The sequence below is a fragment of the Genypterus blacodes genome, unplaced genomic scaffold (genome assembly GCF_046128005.1).
Source record: "Genypterus blacodes isolate CSIRO-AG114 ecotype Tasmania unplaced genomic scaffold, CSIRO-AGI_Gbla_v1 ptg000020l_1, whole genome shotgun sequence".
NCBI lineage: Eukaryota > Metazoa > Chordata > Actinopteri > Ophidiiformes > Ophidiidae > Genypterus > Genypterus blacodes.
This window is the reverse complement of record NW_027466833.1, coordinates 1,089,437-1,107,329: the sequence shown is the minus strand read 5'-3', so window position 1 is coordinate 1,107,329 and position 17,893 is coordinate 1,089,437. Positions and strand designations below refer to the sequence as shown.

Below are 17,893 nucleotides of genomic sequence, written 5' to 3'. Positions count from 1 at the left end.
CCGGTCATAACTTTCAGAATAAAACGAGGAAGACGCGGAATGAGTCGGGATCCCGTTACAGACAGCACATTTATGATGTTTGATGAGTCACATTTCTTATCTGTAATGCCGTCATAGTGCTTTCACAGTGGTTTGATGTAGTGGTATTGCTTTGTTTTACAACTCAGCTTGTTTAGCAATTTTAATTTTGATGTGTTTATGTTGTTTCTATTCTATTCTACGCCTTCATTTATCACCTACTATTCATATTGTCATGTTTTATTGGACCGTTTACTCCTCCAAAGGTAAACAGTCTCGTAAACTACCTTCTCCACTAGAAACTTGCAAATGTCAATGCTTTTCACATTCGGAGAGGAAAACATTCGAAATGATTCTTTCTAGTGTTTACAAGTACAGGAAAAAAAGTAAACAACTTTTGGGCTTACAAAAGTAGCATCCAATAACTGAAAATAGTCAAGGTTAAATGCTGGGGATATTTTAAACATTTCTTCGCTCGTCTTATTGACGGGTGAAAGTGCTGATATCCGGTGTTTGTCTCTGTGTGTGTAGCGGGCTTGACGCAGCTGATTAGCGGTATCTGTATCCTGTAACTCCTCTCGGGTCCATCACGATGATGCCACTTCTGTTCCGTCGTCATCAGGAGGAAATAAATACATTTAGGTTGAGCCGACACATTTGTTATTGAAAGCATAGTCTACCGGAGGTCAGAGTGAAACTAGTAACTGCAAAAGAACACAGCTTTTGGCTCTGAAGATTAAATAAATGTATCAAATTTTGACATAAAATATTTCCGCTAAGTTGTGTTATGGCTCTCTATATATTTATTTACGTTTACCCTGTTGTTTTGGCACACAAATGCCTAATGGTGTGTAATAGGCGCTTCTTACATTCTTAGTGTGGTTAATACTGCTCACCACTTCAGTCTTATAGTCTTTATTCGTATGTGTCTTTAATTTTAATGTATTGTAATGTTAACGCAAACATCTGCAAGTCCACATTAAGTTAATCACTTTCAGAAACGGCACTAGTACACACTGCTGTAAGAGCACTCGGGCAGCAGCAATATCTTTAACGACATTTTGTGTTCTTTAGCGCCCCCATATGGGAAGATTTGGAACTCCTTATTAGTGGGCAGTTGCTCGAGTCTCCACTAGGGGACGAGTTCACCGTGTGCTGAGTTCAGGTACAGTCAGAAAACCTGTCTCATTTTGAGACGCACATGCCGTTAACCCCTTAAAAACGAGATACGATAAGATACGATAAAACTTGTTCATTCCCAAACGGGAGACTTTATATGTTTCAAATGCAAAGAATGAAACAAGAATATAAATGTTGCAGTGTAAAGCAAATAAATTAAAAACTAAACAATGCAGACAGGCTCCTGCTGCTGCTGCTGCTGCTGCTACTACTACTACTATACTACTGCTAATATTACATTGACAAACAATGATAACTGATTAAAAAGATATCTCACATGATTGCGTCAGTTTGATATAAATTCATAGGCCAAACAAAACAAAACAAAAGTATCCAAAATAACAAACAACAGTAGTAATAATAAACAAATAAAATTAGACACTACTACTAACTAGTACTATAAATAATAATAATAATCACTCATAGGCTAGCTAATGCCTTTAAGTAAATACAATAATACAAACTAAATAATTAACAGTTAAACTAAGATTTTATGTGAAAATGAAGAATGAACCTTAAATGTTCCTGTTTTCCCTGAAATCCTCGAAGGTCTCACGTCATTAGTCCATGTGAAGCAGCGGCGCCGCCCCGCAGATTGAACCTCTGCTCCTGCGGCTGTGCTCGGGAGGTCCAGCCCCTCTGGAGGGAGGAGGACGCTGTTAAAACCACACTTTTATTCCTCTGTCATGTTTGACAGAGAGACTCCTCCTGGAGATCAGAAGCTCTCTGGCCGCCAGGCACCATCGCTCCTTGGAAGAAGACTCTTTTCCCTCTGAAACCAACTTCACTTTCCGGGACTGTGACCTCTGAAGTCTCGCCTCTTATGATTTTCGCCACTTCACATCGTTTTCATGGGTGACCATCTTGTTCTGTAGCGTTTAAAGTGTTTTGCTGGTTCGTATCTTGTTTGTTCTGAGAAGATGCAGCTCCGAACGGTACTGGACGTGAACGTTGTGGACGTGCAGAAGAGAAGGAATCCCTCCAAACATTATGTAAGTTCTCCCTCACATCTGCATATTCGACTATTGTGTCCTCCAAGTGTCTTCACGCTGCTTTATTCTGCACGCTTGCATGCCATCGCTGCTGATTGCTGAGTGCGTCTTCTTGTGCGTGACGCCTTCAAGTCTCCAGGGACTTGAGGCGGGGACAACCCCAAGTCTCCGCGGGACAGCAAAACCCACTTAGTCCATCGCGTCCACCATAGGATTAATTAACCTGAGAGTTTGGATCAATCGCATCATCCGTCTCCTGCTGAGAGGCGCTCCAGGACTTTCCCCTGGGATGGGAGCCGGAGGTGAGGGGTTGGCTGGGAAGTCCCCACAGGGAAGAGAAGGAGGAGGAGGAGGAGGAAAAAAATAAAATCTCATTATCTATGAGCTAAGCAACTGGAAATGCTTATCCGGTTTGAGGGAGAGGAAAGAAGCAAGCCTTTGTCTTTTGTCCCCAAGGTTCAAGTGTGACTTCCTAGCAGGAACGCATGGCAGAGGAGAGCCCTGAGAGTGTGTTAGTGTGTGTGAGTGTGTGTGGCAGTTAATCCCTGTTTACACTCGGGCAGAGGGGGATAATTCCAGCAGGGATCAGATCCCACTGCGCCTCTGTTTCCTGCAGAATCCCCTTTGAAAACACAGGACAGTGGAGTGAAAACACAATGTGTGTGTTTGGAGTCTATTAATGTAAATTGTCTCTATGGTTACAGCCAATCAATTATCCATAGATCATTATATTTTGTTATTTTCGTTTTGAGTGTTTTTGCAATTTTGCTTTAAATTAGTTTCAGCATTTGTTTCCAGCTTCTTTGTGTGTTTGCAGTCATCTTCACTTTAAGTTGTCACACTGCTGGTAAATCACATTACATCATGATTTTCTACATCCATGTCTCATCAGAGGGAGTCTGGGTTGTGTGGTTTTGGTCTCAGCTGTGTTTCTGCCCTGTCAGCTCTTTGTCCCGTCAGTGTGTTGACTCAGTATCTCTCTTTACCTCTGGCCTGAATCCTCTGTCAGATGGTCCTCCTCTGAACCTGCCTCAGGTATCTCCTCCTCCAGACGCTCGCCACATGTTGCTGCCTCTGTAAACACTCTGTGCCATGTGCTCAGGATGTTCAGCCATCTGTCTCCAAACCTCGGGGCGTGTCCTCTTTGTCTATGGGACAGATTATCGCCGAGACAAATACAGATTTGAGTTTGGATGAACTTCTGACAGCAGCAGCAGCAGTGTGTTGTTGTTGTTGTGTAAACAGGACAACATGTGTAGAGAGGAAAGCAGTGTTCTTTCTCCGGCTCCTGTACGGATAAAGTCTTCTTCTTTGTGATTCCTGCTGATAGATGGAAGTAACAGAAGTTGTTGACATAATGGCAGCTCTTGTCTCATTGGTAAAGATTTAGTGGAACATTAAAGTGAAACACTGAGAGGACGGAGGCGTTTGTTTATCAGACTTTGGCTTGATTAAACTCAGAGACTCACTAATTAAAATCTTTAATTCTGGAATATAAATGACATAATCAGTCGCCCTCTCACTGTTGACCCCTGATAGTTTTCCGATGTGTGACTGAAGCGGATGAGCTTAATGGGTTTGTTTGACCTCTGATGACCTTTGGAAGTTTAGTGAGGAGGGAATGCACTTAAGCTAAAGTGCTGCCGCCGCGTCTTTGACAAAGCGGTCGAGTTGCTAATGGCTCCTCTCTCTCTCTCTTCCCCTCTCCCTCTCCCTCTCCCTCTCTCTATCTCTCTCTCTCTCTCTCTTCCCCTCTCCCTCTCCCTCTCTCTCTCTCTCTCTCTCTCTCTCTCTCTCTAGGTGTACCTCATCAACGTCACTTACTCTGACTCCACGTCCCACATCATCTACAGAAGATACAGCAAGTTCTTCGACCTGCAGGTACGGCAAAGCTACAACACCGCTTCGATCCTGTCGGTTCTGTTTATGACAAACTGTGATCGGTGGAATAAAAACTTTACCCAAGCAGTAAAAAGGTTCCTGGCTGGAGAGCAGCCTGGATGTTTCCATTCCATGTGGCTGTATTAAAGCTCTGTTAGGTCACTTTGACCTTTTGCTCCAAACTCTGTGTTCAGCAGCTGGACGACAACTCTCATTATGTTGAATGAAAGCTCTCATTTGAGGCGTCTGGCCTGAGAAACGGGAGGGAAACCACTCAGCAGATGTGCCACATTCACTCAAACAATGCAGAAACATGAGCCCGGACAGGAGTTTGGATGGAGGGCCGCTGCCTTCAGCGACACAAAGGTTACACTTTCTGTCTCCGTCGCCAAAGCAACGGCCCGGGGAGAGAGAATGTGAAGTCTGTACACGGTCACGCCGTTTCCCCGTCTCTGGCTCTTCTCAGATAACTCGCAACAGCCAGACGGCACTGCGCTGCGCCTCTGCTGGGCCGGCCCAAACAGAGGAGAGCCTTTGTTCTGGGCTCTCCTGCTAATAGCCACAGAGTTCTGCACCGGCCCGCAGATGGAAACGGAGCTTCTTTCCCGTCTCTGTAAACATTAGTCTTCTCCGTAGATCCCCGCTGTCACTGACTGTTTGTCTGGTTAAGAACAACAGGCAGCAGCTGTCCACACAAAATGGACGAAGACGCTGTGATGTGTTAGCTCCGGGGCTTATGAACATAATCACACAGGTCAGCGGTGACGCAGCCTGAGTGGAGCTCAGGCAGACGCTCTGTGATTTAGTCCTTTAAAGACACTCTCCCTCTCCTAACATGTATTTATTGTTACGTGAGTCAGTCGGTGAGATTTGCAGAAAGCTTCTAAGAGGGGAAAGTTTCCGTTTACGGGAAAAGAAAGGAGCAATCCCAGAATGCACTGCATGTAAATAGGAAAGGGGCGGTGATGAGTTAACAGCTCGCATGCAGCCACTCAATTAAAGGGAGTTTGGACTGCAATCCTCTTTTGTATTTTGGCGTTTTATAGCTGCACGTGCCTCCTCTGGTTGATTCCAACACACTCAAACTAAACCAGGCCCATCCGGCCCCCCCCAGCCCCCCCCCCCCTCGTTTTATTAGCGCCTCTGGATTCCTCTCTCTGCAGCTCATCGGTCACAGAGCGTTCGCTGTGTGACGGCCAAGTGGCACCTACGTTTCATTTCTGCCCCGAATCTGCTGCACAATTGCTGGTTTTGTGTTAAAACGCTACACTATGCTCCACACCCTCTGCTAGAAGAATGTGACCCTGATCTCCTCTCATGTGCGTGAACTCAGACGTGAGCGGTCCAGAGCTGCATGAGGTCACAGGAGACGGCAGCGGCTGATCCTTCATGTTTCTGTTCTGTCTCATGTCAGTCAGCGCTGTGTCCACGCCAAGAACAGGCGGCGTTCCTCCTCTAAAGATAAAGTATCAGGATTTATTGGCAAATGTTTCAAACTTTAATGCACATCTGATAACTTCTAACTTCTCTCTCATAAATCAGCAGAATCACAGAATCTTTTTTATCTTATTCCTTCTCTCTTTATCTTCGCTTCTGGCTCTAAAATGAAATATGGGCTTTGTCTCATACGTGCAGAGTGAAGCGGGCGTGTGTGTGAGTGTGTGGAGTATGGCTGAGCCTGACTGAGCCTGGCTGAGCCCAACTGAGCCTGAGCAGTTTCTGGTGTCGATAGGGGGACATGTTTTTGCACCGTCGTGTGTTTGACGCAGGCAGAAGTAGTGTGTGTGTGTCAGTGTGGTCAGTGTGTCAGGCAGAGTTGAAGCCTCAGAGAGATACAGTGACGTCCCCCCCGCCCACACACACACACACACTCACACACACCCTGCAGCCACAGGGTCACGGTGTTCCACAGGGGGATTGTGGACCGTGCAAGCCGACCCGATTTCCTTTTTGGACTTAAAATCCTCCAAAAATCCCTTAGTCCACATTATTGTTGGACGGTGGAGTTGGAGCGGGGGTCAGCTCAGCTCTGTGTGTATTAGAATGTGTCTGGCTCACATTCCTGACATAAGCTGGGCCTTTAAACCGCTCCTTTATCAAGCCTGAGGTACTTTAGAGGCGGTTTAATGGCAGAGAATCCCTGATAAATGTCCCTTAAGTCACTCCAGATAAGTTCTGTTCCTCCAAAACCCTGCAGCAACATCTGGTCTGAAGGATGACTCGCTTGTTTATGATGAGTACTTTTTATTTTATCAGGATCTCTGACAGCAGAGCAGAGTTTTGTGGTGAAACCTGCCAGAAAAGCTTGAGTCCGAGTTGATTTCAGAGCAGGAAAAGTGTTGCAGCATAACGACTCTGCAGTAAACAATCATGGAGTGGATGTCAAAACAACCCGGAGACAGAATTTGAGTTATCCCACTCAGACATTCTTCCAAACTCTCTCTGCTAAGAAGTCTCTTTGTCTGTTTCTTGCCCTCTCTCCCTCTCTCTCTCCCCCTCTTTCTCTTTCCCCCCTCTCTCTCTCTCTCTCTCTCTCTCTCTCTCTCCCTTGAGTGTAATTAAGTCGAAACGCTTCATATCTTCATCATCACAGCGTTACAGAAGCTTTCCGGGTTTTCCTTGTTATCATCATTCAGCGCCAAAATGAGTCCAAAGTTGTGTGTGTGTGTGTGTGTGTGTGTGTGTGTGTGTGTGTGTGTGTGTGTGTGTGTGTGTGTGTGTGTGTGTGTGTGTGTGTGTGTGTGTGTGTGTGTGTGTGTGTGTGTGTGTGTGTGTGTGTGTGTGTGTGTGTGTGTGTGTGTGTGTGTGTGTGTGTGTGTGTGTGGCACCCTCTCTTCCTCAGGCACTTATTCGCACCGTGAAGAATGAGACGGTGAAAGGTGATGTCATCGTAGCACCTGTCGCCCTGCTGAAGTGTTCATTTCCCCAGTTGGGAATGCTGGCAAAAGCAGAATAGTGTAAACAATGCGACCTTCGCTGGTATAAGTGCCCGGAATGCATCATAGGTGTAGGATTGTGTCATAACTGTTGCCATAGTGACAGCTTTCCCCACCTGTCCCGGCCCGTGGGGAGGAAGGAAGCGGCGGCGTCATCAGTTGGAAACAGCCGTGGATGTGGATGTTTGCGAGGTGCTGAGTGAGCGCTGCCGTCTTGTGAGGAAGCTGATGAGTGTGTGGCTCAGTGTGTGTGTGTGTGTGTGTGTGTGTGTGTGTGTGAAGGGCCACAGGCTGTTGATTTGGGGTCGAATAACAGAGAACGCTGCGGTTTTTATTTCTGCCATTGTGTCCCAGTCTGGTTTATATTTGTTGTGATGTGTTGTGTCTTCATTCTCCGGCTGCTAAACGAGGTTTCTGTGCGTTCAGCCTGATTTAGACAGCAGCGGTTAACCAGAGCTTTCTTTCTGATACTCAGCCTTTTACTGTTATAAAACACAATAACGACGGCTGCCTGTTTAAGAAGGAAGAATGTTCTGGGTTTGCTGCAAGCAGGAGCAGGAGGAGGAGGAGGAGGAAGGGGGATTGGAGTTTTTAGCAAAGGCAGCAGATGAGTCGGGGAAAAAAGAAAGAACCGCAAGAGGAGAAACCCAAAGCGCCTCTCGCTGGAAAAGTCCCACAAACAAACTCCTCCTGGTCCCAGACAGAGAGGATCCAGCTTCACCCTCCTCTGCTGGCCCGGGTCCTGTTTGTCCACCTGGTCCTCCTTGGCTCGGCCCAGACTCACTCCGGCCTCGGTGTGTGTGTGTGCATGTGTGTGAACTTCTCAGCTCTACGCGGCTCAAGCCTTCCCAGTTCACCGGAGCACATCTGGAACGAGGCAAGGCAGAACAGGGGCGGAGCCAGCTTGTGGGCTCTGGAGCGTGTTGTTACTGTAGGATGCTCTCATGTGCTTCACTTCACGTCAGAGCTCCGTGATTTATTCAAAGAGGAAACTTGAGACACACACAGATGCATGCTCGACGTCTTGGCGGCCTTTCTTCATATTTCATGCTTAAACCTAGAGATACACAAACATGTGGTTGCGTCCTGTCATCGCTGTGCAGGATGGTACGGCCCAGCTGATCCGTGTTTAAAGTGTGATCATGCTCTGGAAGCGTACATCAAAGTCTTCATCATCCACTCTTTGGGCTTCTTAAGCTGCTTAAGTGGAAGTTTGAGGCGTTTGAGGTCTTGAGCGCGGGTGACGTCGCCTCTGTCCGCTGCCACACAGATCAAAGTGTGCAGTGTCACGACCCGGCAGCTTTTCCGTGCCTCGTGTGTAATTACACCCTGAGCTGCAGCCATGAAACACGGAGGTCGTCTGCTGCTGCAATCCCTCTTCTTGTCTCCATCTTCATCTCAGATTCCTTCACTTTAAACCCTCTGATCTGATACTTTAGTAGAGGAAAGATGGAGCCTGGAACAGTGAGGGTGACACGATTCTGCAGATGTTGCAATTATTCTGGAACAGATTGTGATACTCCATGATTTCATATTTGATCTTTATTGGATAAGTTGTGCAACTCTCACTGTGAGGCATTTAACTGTTAAAAGCATCTTAGTTAAGTTTCCTTTGCTTTGTTTCTTCTCTTTCAGATGCGAATCCTGGACAAGTTCCCTATTGAAGGTGGACAAAAGGACCCGAAAAAGAGGATTATTCCATTTTTGCCAGGTGAGGAGCACACACACACACACACACACACACACACACACACACACACACACACACACACACACACACACACACACACACACACACACACACACACACACACACACACACACACACACACACACACACACACACTACTCCTACTCATACTTCTAACTTCCACTTATCCAGCAGTCTGTAGCGCTCCAGCAGACGGCAGCGCTCCAGCAGACGGCAGCTCTCCAGCGTCCCTGCCAGCTCGAGCGACACACAAAGGCCTACAGACATTTTTCACGCACAACCCCAATGTTTGTCAGTCCTCCTCCTCCGTTCCTCTGCAGCTCAGCCTACCACATCGCATTGTCATTATCTGCTGCTCTCTGCTCCTCCCAAACCCAAATCAATTTGCGGTCTGCCATGGCAGTAGGAGGCTGGCAGGGAGGGAACGCTCTAATCTGATAAACTCATTGTGGCCTGAGGGCAGAGAGGAGCAGTGAAGAGGCTCTTTGTCACACACAGCTGCATCCAGTGGCCTCTGTTGCTGTTTTGATCCGTCTGCAGTCTCACCACCGGGGTCAGCTGTGTTCCCGTACACACGCCACAAACATAATGAGAAATCGCAGCAATAAAAGCAGTTATTCCCCCCCGCGGGGCTTCAAAAGAGAAGAAGAGAAGAAGCCTTTCTTCATGTTTAGGAGGACTGACTGATTCTTTTGTTCCTCTGCAGGTAAAGTCTTGTTTCGCCGCAGTCACATCAGAGACGTCGCTGTCAGAAGACTGAAGCACCTGGACAACTACTGCAAAGTAAGACCAAGAGAGACGCACTGTCACAGGGAAGCAGGCAGATGTTTGGGCGCTCCTTCCTTTTGTTTATCTCCTTCTGTTTAGACGAGCACTTTTATCTGCGTTTCGACTCCCTGCTGCTTGTGTTTGCCTGCAGAGTCTCTCTCGGTATCTCTCTCCCCCACCAGCCTGGACAGGAAGGCAGCGGCTCTATCTGCGCCGCTCATTTCCTGCCGGTGATGTAAATAGGCAGCTCATAAAGGAAACGAGGGAAACGAGGGAAGCGGGGCCACGCAGGGGTGAAGCCCAGTCCAGAGCGTCAGAATGAATCAGCAGAGCTCCGGCGCGGTCAGACGCTCTTATACTCCATCAACCAGAAAGAGAGAGAGAGGCGATGTGGAGAAATGTAAAGCCGTGTAAAGATAGGATTGCCTTGTATGGACCGGTTTCTGATTCCGGCGCTGTGGCCTCATTCTGTGTTACCGTATCACCCTGTGCTTGTTCTGCTTTGTTCCATCCCTCCCTCCGGGCTCTGAACCCTCTTCCTTCCCCTCCACACCCTCCACACCTCATCCTGGTCTGCACAGCGGACCGACCGTGGAACAATTACGCAAACGCATGTGACATTTTAAAATGCTGCTGGACAATGAGGTCATTAAGCGAGTCCTTCTGTTGGCTCCTCCCACAGGCTCTGATGAAGCTCCCCTCCCACCTCTCCCAGAGCGAAGAGGTCCTTAAGTTCTTTGAGACCACGGCGGAGGACCTCAACCCTCCCACTGAGTGAGTATCACCCTCTGACACCATACTACGTCAGATGTGTGTGTGTGTGTGTGTGTGTGTGTGTGTGTGTGGTTCTGTATCACCTCGTCTTGATCTCCGTCCACGGGGCTTTACCGCCTGTCAGAGATGATTGATAGGCGTGATTTATTAATGGCGATTGCTGGGAGGCGACACCCGACTCCAGCACGACATGAGTAAGGATCAGCAGAGTAAGGATCGGCCGCATCGAGAGCGGACGGGGCGAGTTCAAGTCTGAGGGCAGATGAGGGCTGTGATCCCGCTCGTTTGTCATACTCAGTTCAAAGTCAGCGTGGGAGTAATTACAGAGCCGCCCTCGTTTACGGGTGTCAGAGCTGTTGTTTTGTTTTATCCCTCTTTGTGATTGATGCCGTTTCAGAATTTTGCCAAAAGCTGCAATTTGGGAAATCATCTCTACTCATCAAACCCCCTGATTGCTGTAAACACACCGCACCGATACGCTCACGGGGGAATATATGGTGTGTGTGTGTGTGTGTGTGTGTGTGTGTGTGTGTGACGTCTTGAGTGGCCCCACCAGGCCCCTCCCCTCGCCCTCTAACCCCCCCTACACACATACATATAAATCCCACTTCAAAGTGAGATGCTCCTTCAGTCTTGTGTGACAGCTTAAGCTGAGGCGAAGCGGCCTAAAGCCACACACACCACCCAGGTGGTCCAGTCCACCGTGCCGGGCGGGGGGGTGGAGGGGATCTGAACACCCATAAAGCCACATGATCAAAGGAAAGGCAACACGGCAATGTCCTAAAATCACAACGTGTGAGGAAATAATTGGAAAAGGGGATCAAAGCCATAATCATTGCCTCCTGATCAGTACTCCTGATCAGTAAACTCTCCAATCAATCCAACATAGCTCTACTACAGGGATTAATTAGCACTAAAATGATCCCATGATGCATTTGGTGGTATTTTCCTCCATTCGGGGACATTTGGTGGATTCATTAAAGTCTCTGTCATCAGACTCTATCATCCACTACCGCCATCTAACGGCCAACACAGCTCACTGCAGGGATTTTATTAACAAGCATAAATACATGGAAGCTGTTCTCTTTCTCTGTCACAAGAGAGCGCTACGTCACCGCTAACAAGTCTGAGAAGATACTGTCTTTTTTCAATGAATAGCAACACATGAGCGCCGGTATGAATACAGAAGGGACCGGAGGTTATAATTTAAAAGGAAATCTAGTGGCTGATAACTGCAGTTTACAACAATAAGGCTTAGATACCTGATTAACATTTGGATAACATACATATACATTATTTGTGAGTGAAGATGAAGAACACAGCTTTCACAGTAACCCTATAGACAACATTCATCCTGTTACATAAACAACCACAGACAGGTGTGTGATGCCGTGTAATTATTATTGGCTCTAACACGTTGAAGCAAATTACATATCGTTTTGTAGACTAATTAGTTTAGAGCTGAGAGGATAAATGAGCAAACGCCTGCACAGGTATGGCGTTCCTTTATCCTCCCAGGTAGAATTTACATCTTCTGCTGCCCTATAAGCAAGGTGACTTTGCCAGACATTGCATTTTTAAAGCTAAGTTCTACTTTATTATTCCTCCCGGGGTGATTTGTCCTCGTGATTGTGACCCATCCTAACTACGGAGAAGCAGCGGGCGGCCACAGTGCAGCGCCTGGGGAACAGTTCCATTTTCCGAGAGCGTCGCCTTTTTAAGGGCAACACAGGAATATGTTTATTTATATGTGTGTGTGTAATTCCCCCCAAAAAATCCCAAATGTCTCTATTTAAAGCAGAAGTTCTGTCCTCAGGCAGGCGTATCTGCAGCTGAACTGCACCAGCTGCTTCTGATTGGATCGTCTGATTGTATTGTGTTGACATGTTGACAGGCAGTTCCATCACACATGCAGAGATCGGTCATGTGATTTGACTAAACGTCCCTCAAATTGTCCATGATAACATATTGCGGGCTCCGGATCTACATCTGGAGCGTGCGCCGCAGCATATGGGGCCCAGTAGGCGGCACGCAGATGCAGACAATGGAAGATAGGAAAAAGCCACAACTGAAGATAGGGGAGGAAGTGGACGTATATGGGCGGGGCGGTCTATAGATTGAAACCAGGACTGTTTAATAGGAATAAAGCTGCAGTGTTCAACTCTGTCCAACCCAAACACACACACACACACACACACACACACACACACACACACACACACACACACACACACACACACACACTCTGAGCTAATGGCTGACAGCACTTCAATGCCTCCTGATCCCATTCATGCATTCCTGGTTAGTCAAATCTCAGAGTTCGAGAGGATGAAGCTTGTTTTGATCCAGGGGGAGATGAAGGCGGCGTGGCGATGTGTTCCCTCAGTGATGTAGTGATGGAGTATGATCCCCAAGTCCAATAACAATATCAGCAAGAACTCAAAACAACGGCGCTGATCGTAGCTAAACCAAACGTCCTCCTGTCCGGCAGCGCAGGTTTCATTTCTAATCTTTTTTCCGCAATTAAATCTCTTAGTTACACAACGATCTGAGAAGTGGAGCCTTTTCTCTGCAGGCCTGAGGGAGTGGAGTGCAGACACGGACGCCTCGGTTCCATACGGGGTTCATGTTGTATGTATGTATGTACTATATGTCATGTTAGGACACGCAGATGTGCCAGTGGAGCCGTGCTGCCTTCACTGACACGTTCATGTGAGGCAGCGGCGTACAGTTAGTTTGATCTCACAGCAGTGTTTCACCACCAGGGATGTTATTAGTGGCTGATGTGCGGTCAAACTAACATTCTTCTCTCTTGACATCATTGCGCAATCATCACCACGTTTTCTGGAGATTTCGGGCCAGTTTGCGATGAATTCACCTCGCTTGCTTGTCTCTGCGTGTGTGTGTGTGTTTGCCTTGCTGTGTTGATTCAAACACACACACAGCTCCTCTCTGTTCTATCGCAACGGTTTCCTGTCCTGTGACGTGGAGCTGGAGGTGACTCCTGCCGGGGTTAATCTGGGGTCGGCGCTCGGGGGGGCGTGTCTGTGTAATGTATACGCCGAGCCGAGCCGAGCCGAGCTGAGCCGAGCTGAGGCGAGCGGCGATGTAGGCCGTCTAGTTTGGGCCGAGAAACGTGAGCGAAAGAGTAATATCTCTACACATTCCATTTCTAATAGACCCACCACAGAGACACAAACACACACACACACACACACACACACACACACACACACACACACACACACACACATACACACACACAGATGGTTACTGTCAAGTCGAGCTTAGCGCTGACTCTCACCGGCTCAGAGCTTTAATGGCGTGTTCAGCCTTTGAGGCATACGTGTGTGTGTTTGTGTGTGTGTGTGTGTGTTGTGCACATGAGGTTATCTGAAGTAAAAGTGTATGTAAGTATAAAGGCTGCAACCCCCCCACCCCCTCCAGACCCCCACACACACACTCCTACTTAACCAAAAGGCTAAAATCTGAAACCTTTCCCAGTGTTCAGACACATTTCCTCTCCTTTCACCTTTTCTGCATCCATTAGATTTTACTGCTGATAGAAGCGGCCAGTTTCTCCTCCTGGGAAGAATATTATTCCAGGGTCAGGAGCGCGCAGGGCCAGTCAAGCATCGACATTCTATCCCCCCCTCCCCCCTCAGAACCCTCTGCAGTCCTGACCTCAGCTTCCTCGGCCCTCCAGCAGGATGCATCATATAGCATGTCAGAGATGTTTAAATGAGTGTGTAGTTTAATTGGTGTTGCGTGTTATAGCGTGTGGGGGGTGTTGGACTGTCTGGAGTGTGTGTGTGTGTGTGTGTTAAATGAGCGGTGTCTGAACGCGTGGCTGTAAACATGCTGTAATTGAGCCGCCTGTTTCTGCTACATTACCTAAAGGAATGCCGCCTTTATTTTGAAAAAGACGAGAACATAAACTTCCTGCTGTGAGCTGTGAGCTGTTTGCCCTGTGTGTGATCTGTGAGTTCAGTCGGTTGAAAACATTACATCATATTTCATAGTCACATATAGACTTTGCATTATTGTTTGCGTATTAAACAGCAGCAGCGTTTAGGTTTGGCTTTATTTGAGTTTCTGTCCGTCACAGAATGAAAGTTAAGCCTTTGTTTGTACAAAGTCACACTCGGGGTTGGATTTCTGTTTGCGTAACATAATAACGTAGGTATGTTGTGTGTGTGCGTGTGTGTGTGTGTGTGTGACTGGGAGCATCGCTCTGCCTGATGGTTCTTCATACATCTGGAAAGTGAAACGTTTGGTGCCAGAAAAATGACTTCAGCTGAAGAAACAGTAAGAGAACAACACAGGAAACGGTACAACAATGTTTAGATGAAGAAGAGGAAGAAAAGGGAAGCGTTGTCATTTAGCTGGAGCGAGGCGAATCGCTTCACGGCGCCTGAAAGCCACCGACTTACCCTGCAGCTCTTATTGTGTTAATGAGGCAAAGATGGATCAGGTTGTTATTACGCAAGAGACTCAGAGAGGAATGGAGTTCAGAAGGTCGGAATCAGAATCAGAACGAGTTTGTTCACACAAACAAGTAATCTGACTCAATCTGGAATCTAAATCAGACTTAAACTAGGGATCTCTCTTCTCTATTTGTTGGCTGAGGTGAAGGACAGGCCGCTCGTGGACAAACAGGCGGTTGATCTGGCTCAGGGTGCTGCAGCTTCATCCAAACATGCACTCAGGTCCACAACGGGCCGTGGCTGCAGGCCTGCTGCTGGCCTGAGAGGATCCAGGTGTCGGCTCCCCTCTGCCTCAAACCTCCTGCTCCTCACGCTGTTAACTACAGCAGAACAAGCAAACAAGACATAAACACACACACACACACACCCTCCTAACTAGAACATACAAACATCCAGTCTCTTCTAATCATCCAACCAACAGGACAGAACCAAAGGTAGCACACTCCTAAAGTCCTTCTATGTATAAATCACAATAAAACCTAAACTTATCAAACATTTTTCGTCACTCTACTTTGATTAAAAAGCAGATAACCTCTTTCACTCACAGGAGGTTTTGATTGCGTGTGTGCAGAGTGACAAAGTGCTTCATAACCACAACAAGAGGCGAGCGGCTCCACGGACGCTGAGCCTCGTTCAGACAGAATCATTTGTTTAAGTCGAGGAGGCTTTGGAACAGAAAGACGCTCGCACATCTGCAGTGAATGGAAGCGGCTGGATACGATACCGTCCTCCATGAAATAAGTAATGTTCTGTTAAACAGGAGCAGCTGTGTTGAAGCCAGATGCTCCGTAGTTCGGACACACACACACACACACACACACACACACACACACACACACACACACACACACACACACACACACACACACACACACACACACACACACACACACACACACACACACACACACACACACACACACATACAGAGAGAACACTGGCTAAAAGCTTTGATCACCTCCTCTGTCCCTGTCCTTGACACACTTTAGCTGCGGTCCAGAGGCATGCACACACAGGCACACGCACACACACACACACACGCGCGCAAACACACCCTGTCTGCTTCCCCTCTGCTATAGTGTGTCAGTGTCTGAATGCATTCTCAGAGAGGGCTTGGCTGGTACTTGGGTGCCAAATGCGTTGGGGATGGGTTTGGCGGCACAGATTCAGCAGATAGCGCCGAGTGGAAAGGTCAAGTCCCCGTTAATGCTGCGACCTCACCCCGCGGACACACACTCATACACTCACACACTCACATACTGACCATGGCTTTCTGCTGTTGCCTCTTTTTCAGAGACTGCGGCGGCTCCGGGAGACGCAAGTCAGGTAAGAATCACCCCAATCTTTACTTTCATACAGATCCATTCATCAACAACTCTGTGTTCTGTTTGCTTTACGTCTTCATCTGACTCACTTGGATAATATTGTGATTCAAACGATATCTTTCAACTTTAAATGTTCCTCTTCACAGTCGATAACCTTTTCTCTGTTGCGCTACTGTGCGTCCAAACACACACCCTGACCCCCTTCTGTCCTATTGTGATGAAATGGTTAAGAAAATAGCGTTGGGTGGGAGTGGACCACCGGTGTGTGTGTGTGTGTGTGTGTGTGTGTGTGTGTGTGTGTGTGTGTGTGTGTGTGTAACTCAGCTGGGGATAGAGGCGTAGGAGGCAGCAGGAAAAGTATGAGAGGGGTTTAGTGCACAGCTGCGCAAGTGTAGTAATCGTGTGTGTGTATCTACAGAGTCTCAGAATACACACACACACACACGCATGCATTACTGAGTTACATGTGAGTTGTGCAATCAGATGCTGTGCGTTGCCTCGGCCATCTTTCCTTCCCTCCCCTCTGCCCCCTGAAGTATGACATCATCGCCTCACTCAGTGACCTGTAAGTGAATTTTCTGCTCCAGAGACAGAAAACGCCACCAAACCAAGCGAGACCTCAGCTCTAACGTGGTTATGTGTTCCACCGTATCCACGGCTTTACGTAACAGAGAATTCCTGCGACGTAGCAAAATGGAAAGTTTGTCTTATTTCAGCCGTGTGAGTGCGTGTGTGTATGTGTGTGTGTGTGTGTGTGTGTGTGTGTCGTGGCCCACATTCAGTCTGTGTAAGATATTAGATTGGTTTCCAGTTGTATTCATATCGGAAACTTGCTCACGGGCTGCATCCCGGCTCTAAATGACACCGGAAAGCCGTTTCCCTGGATGGTTGGGTCAGAAAGCAGATTTGTTATCAGCTGCACATCTATATGCAATTATACAAATGTCATACTTGTAAGGATGTGTGTTTGGTATCCATGCAAACGGAGCTGCTGCAGGCGTCTCACATTCCACAGATCAATGGAAACCAGTGACCATCATGGTTTATGTATCACAGTATTCCAGGTTGAAGCTGTACGATTGAAGTGAAGTTCTTGTGCGTTTGTGTTAACTCAACAAAATCTCTCCAGTATCTGCTTCCACACACTTCTGCGTACTGAAGCTTTATTCCGTTCCAAACAATCCTGGCCGTGTCCACAAAGTGTTTTCACCTGCGCCTCAGCGTCACGTGAGCGCAGGAAGGCAGAGCTCACATGGGATTGGTTGGTTCTGCTCCTTTGACATCTGGAAATTCCACATGTGGCGGCTTCACTGTGTGTGTGTGTGTGTGTGTGTGTGTGTGTGTGTGTGTGTGTGTGTGTGTGTGTGTGTGTGTGTGTGTGTGTGTGTGTGTGTGTGTGTGTGTGTGTGTGTGTGTGTGTGTGTGTGTGTGTGTGTGTGTGTGTGTGTGTGTGTGTGTGTGTGTGTGTGTGTGTGTGTGTGTGTGTGTGTGTGTGTGTGTGTGTGTGTGTGTGTGTGTGTGTGGTGCTTTGTATGGGTCCACTCCACCTTCACTTTGCCACAATAACAAGTCACCAGGCTTCACTTCTGTCTCTCTCCTCCTCATCTGACATCTTGGAGCTTTAGTTCTGAATTGATGTTGTGCGTTAAAGAGCGATTCATCAAGCCGTGAGTGAAATGACAAACTAGGCTGAGAATTAGTGAGCAAACCTGCAGAGAACAGAAACTAAATGCTGAAAGTGTCAATGGGAGGAAATACTACGACAAATACTCATCTAATCACTTTATTATGTCTTCAAATGTGTCTTTAATTACTTTTAAAC

At 47.4% G+C, this 17,893-nt stretch overlaps 1 protein-coding gene across 2 annotated transcripts in view; it reads left to right on the top strand.

The window, feature by feature from the left end:
• The first annotated feature begins 1,897 nt into the window (after positions 1–1,897).
• Positions 1,898–17,893, top strand: part of LOC142991681 (SH3 and PX domain-containing protein 2A-like) — a 41,491-nt gene continuing 25,495 nt past the window's right edge. For both annotated transcript variants that reach the window (XM_076141783.1, XM_076141782.1), the window contains exons 1-6: positions 1,898–2,189; positions 3,990–4,070; positions 8,642–8,717; positions 9,424–9,500; positions 10,168–10,259; positions 16,041–16,072. In XM_076141783.1, coding sequence (XP_075997898.1) covers positions 2,118–2,189; positions 3,990–4,070; positions 8,642–8,717; positions 9,424–9,500; positions 10,168–10,259; positions 16,041–16,072 — 430 coding nt within the window. In that variant the 5' untranslated portion in view covers positions 1,898–2,117. The remainder of the gene's footprint in view (positions 2,190–3,989; positions 4,071–8,641; positions 8,718–9,423; positions 9,501–10,167; positions 10,260–16,040; positions 16,073–17,893) is intronic.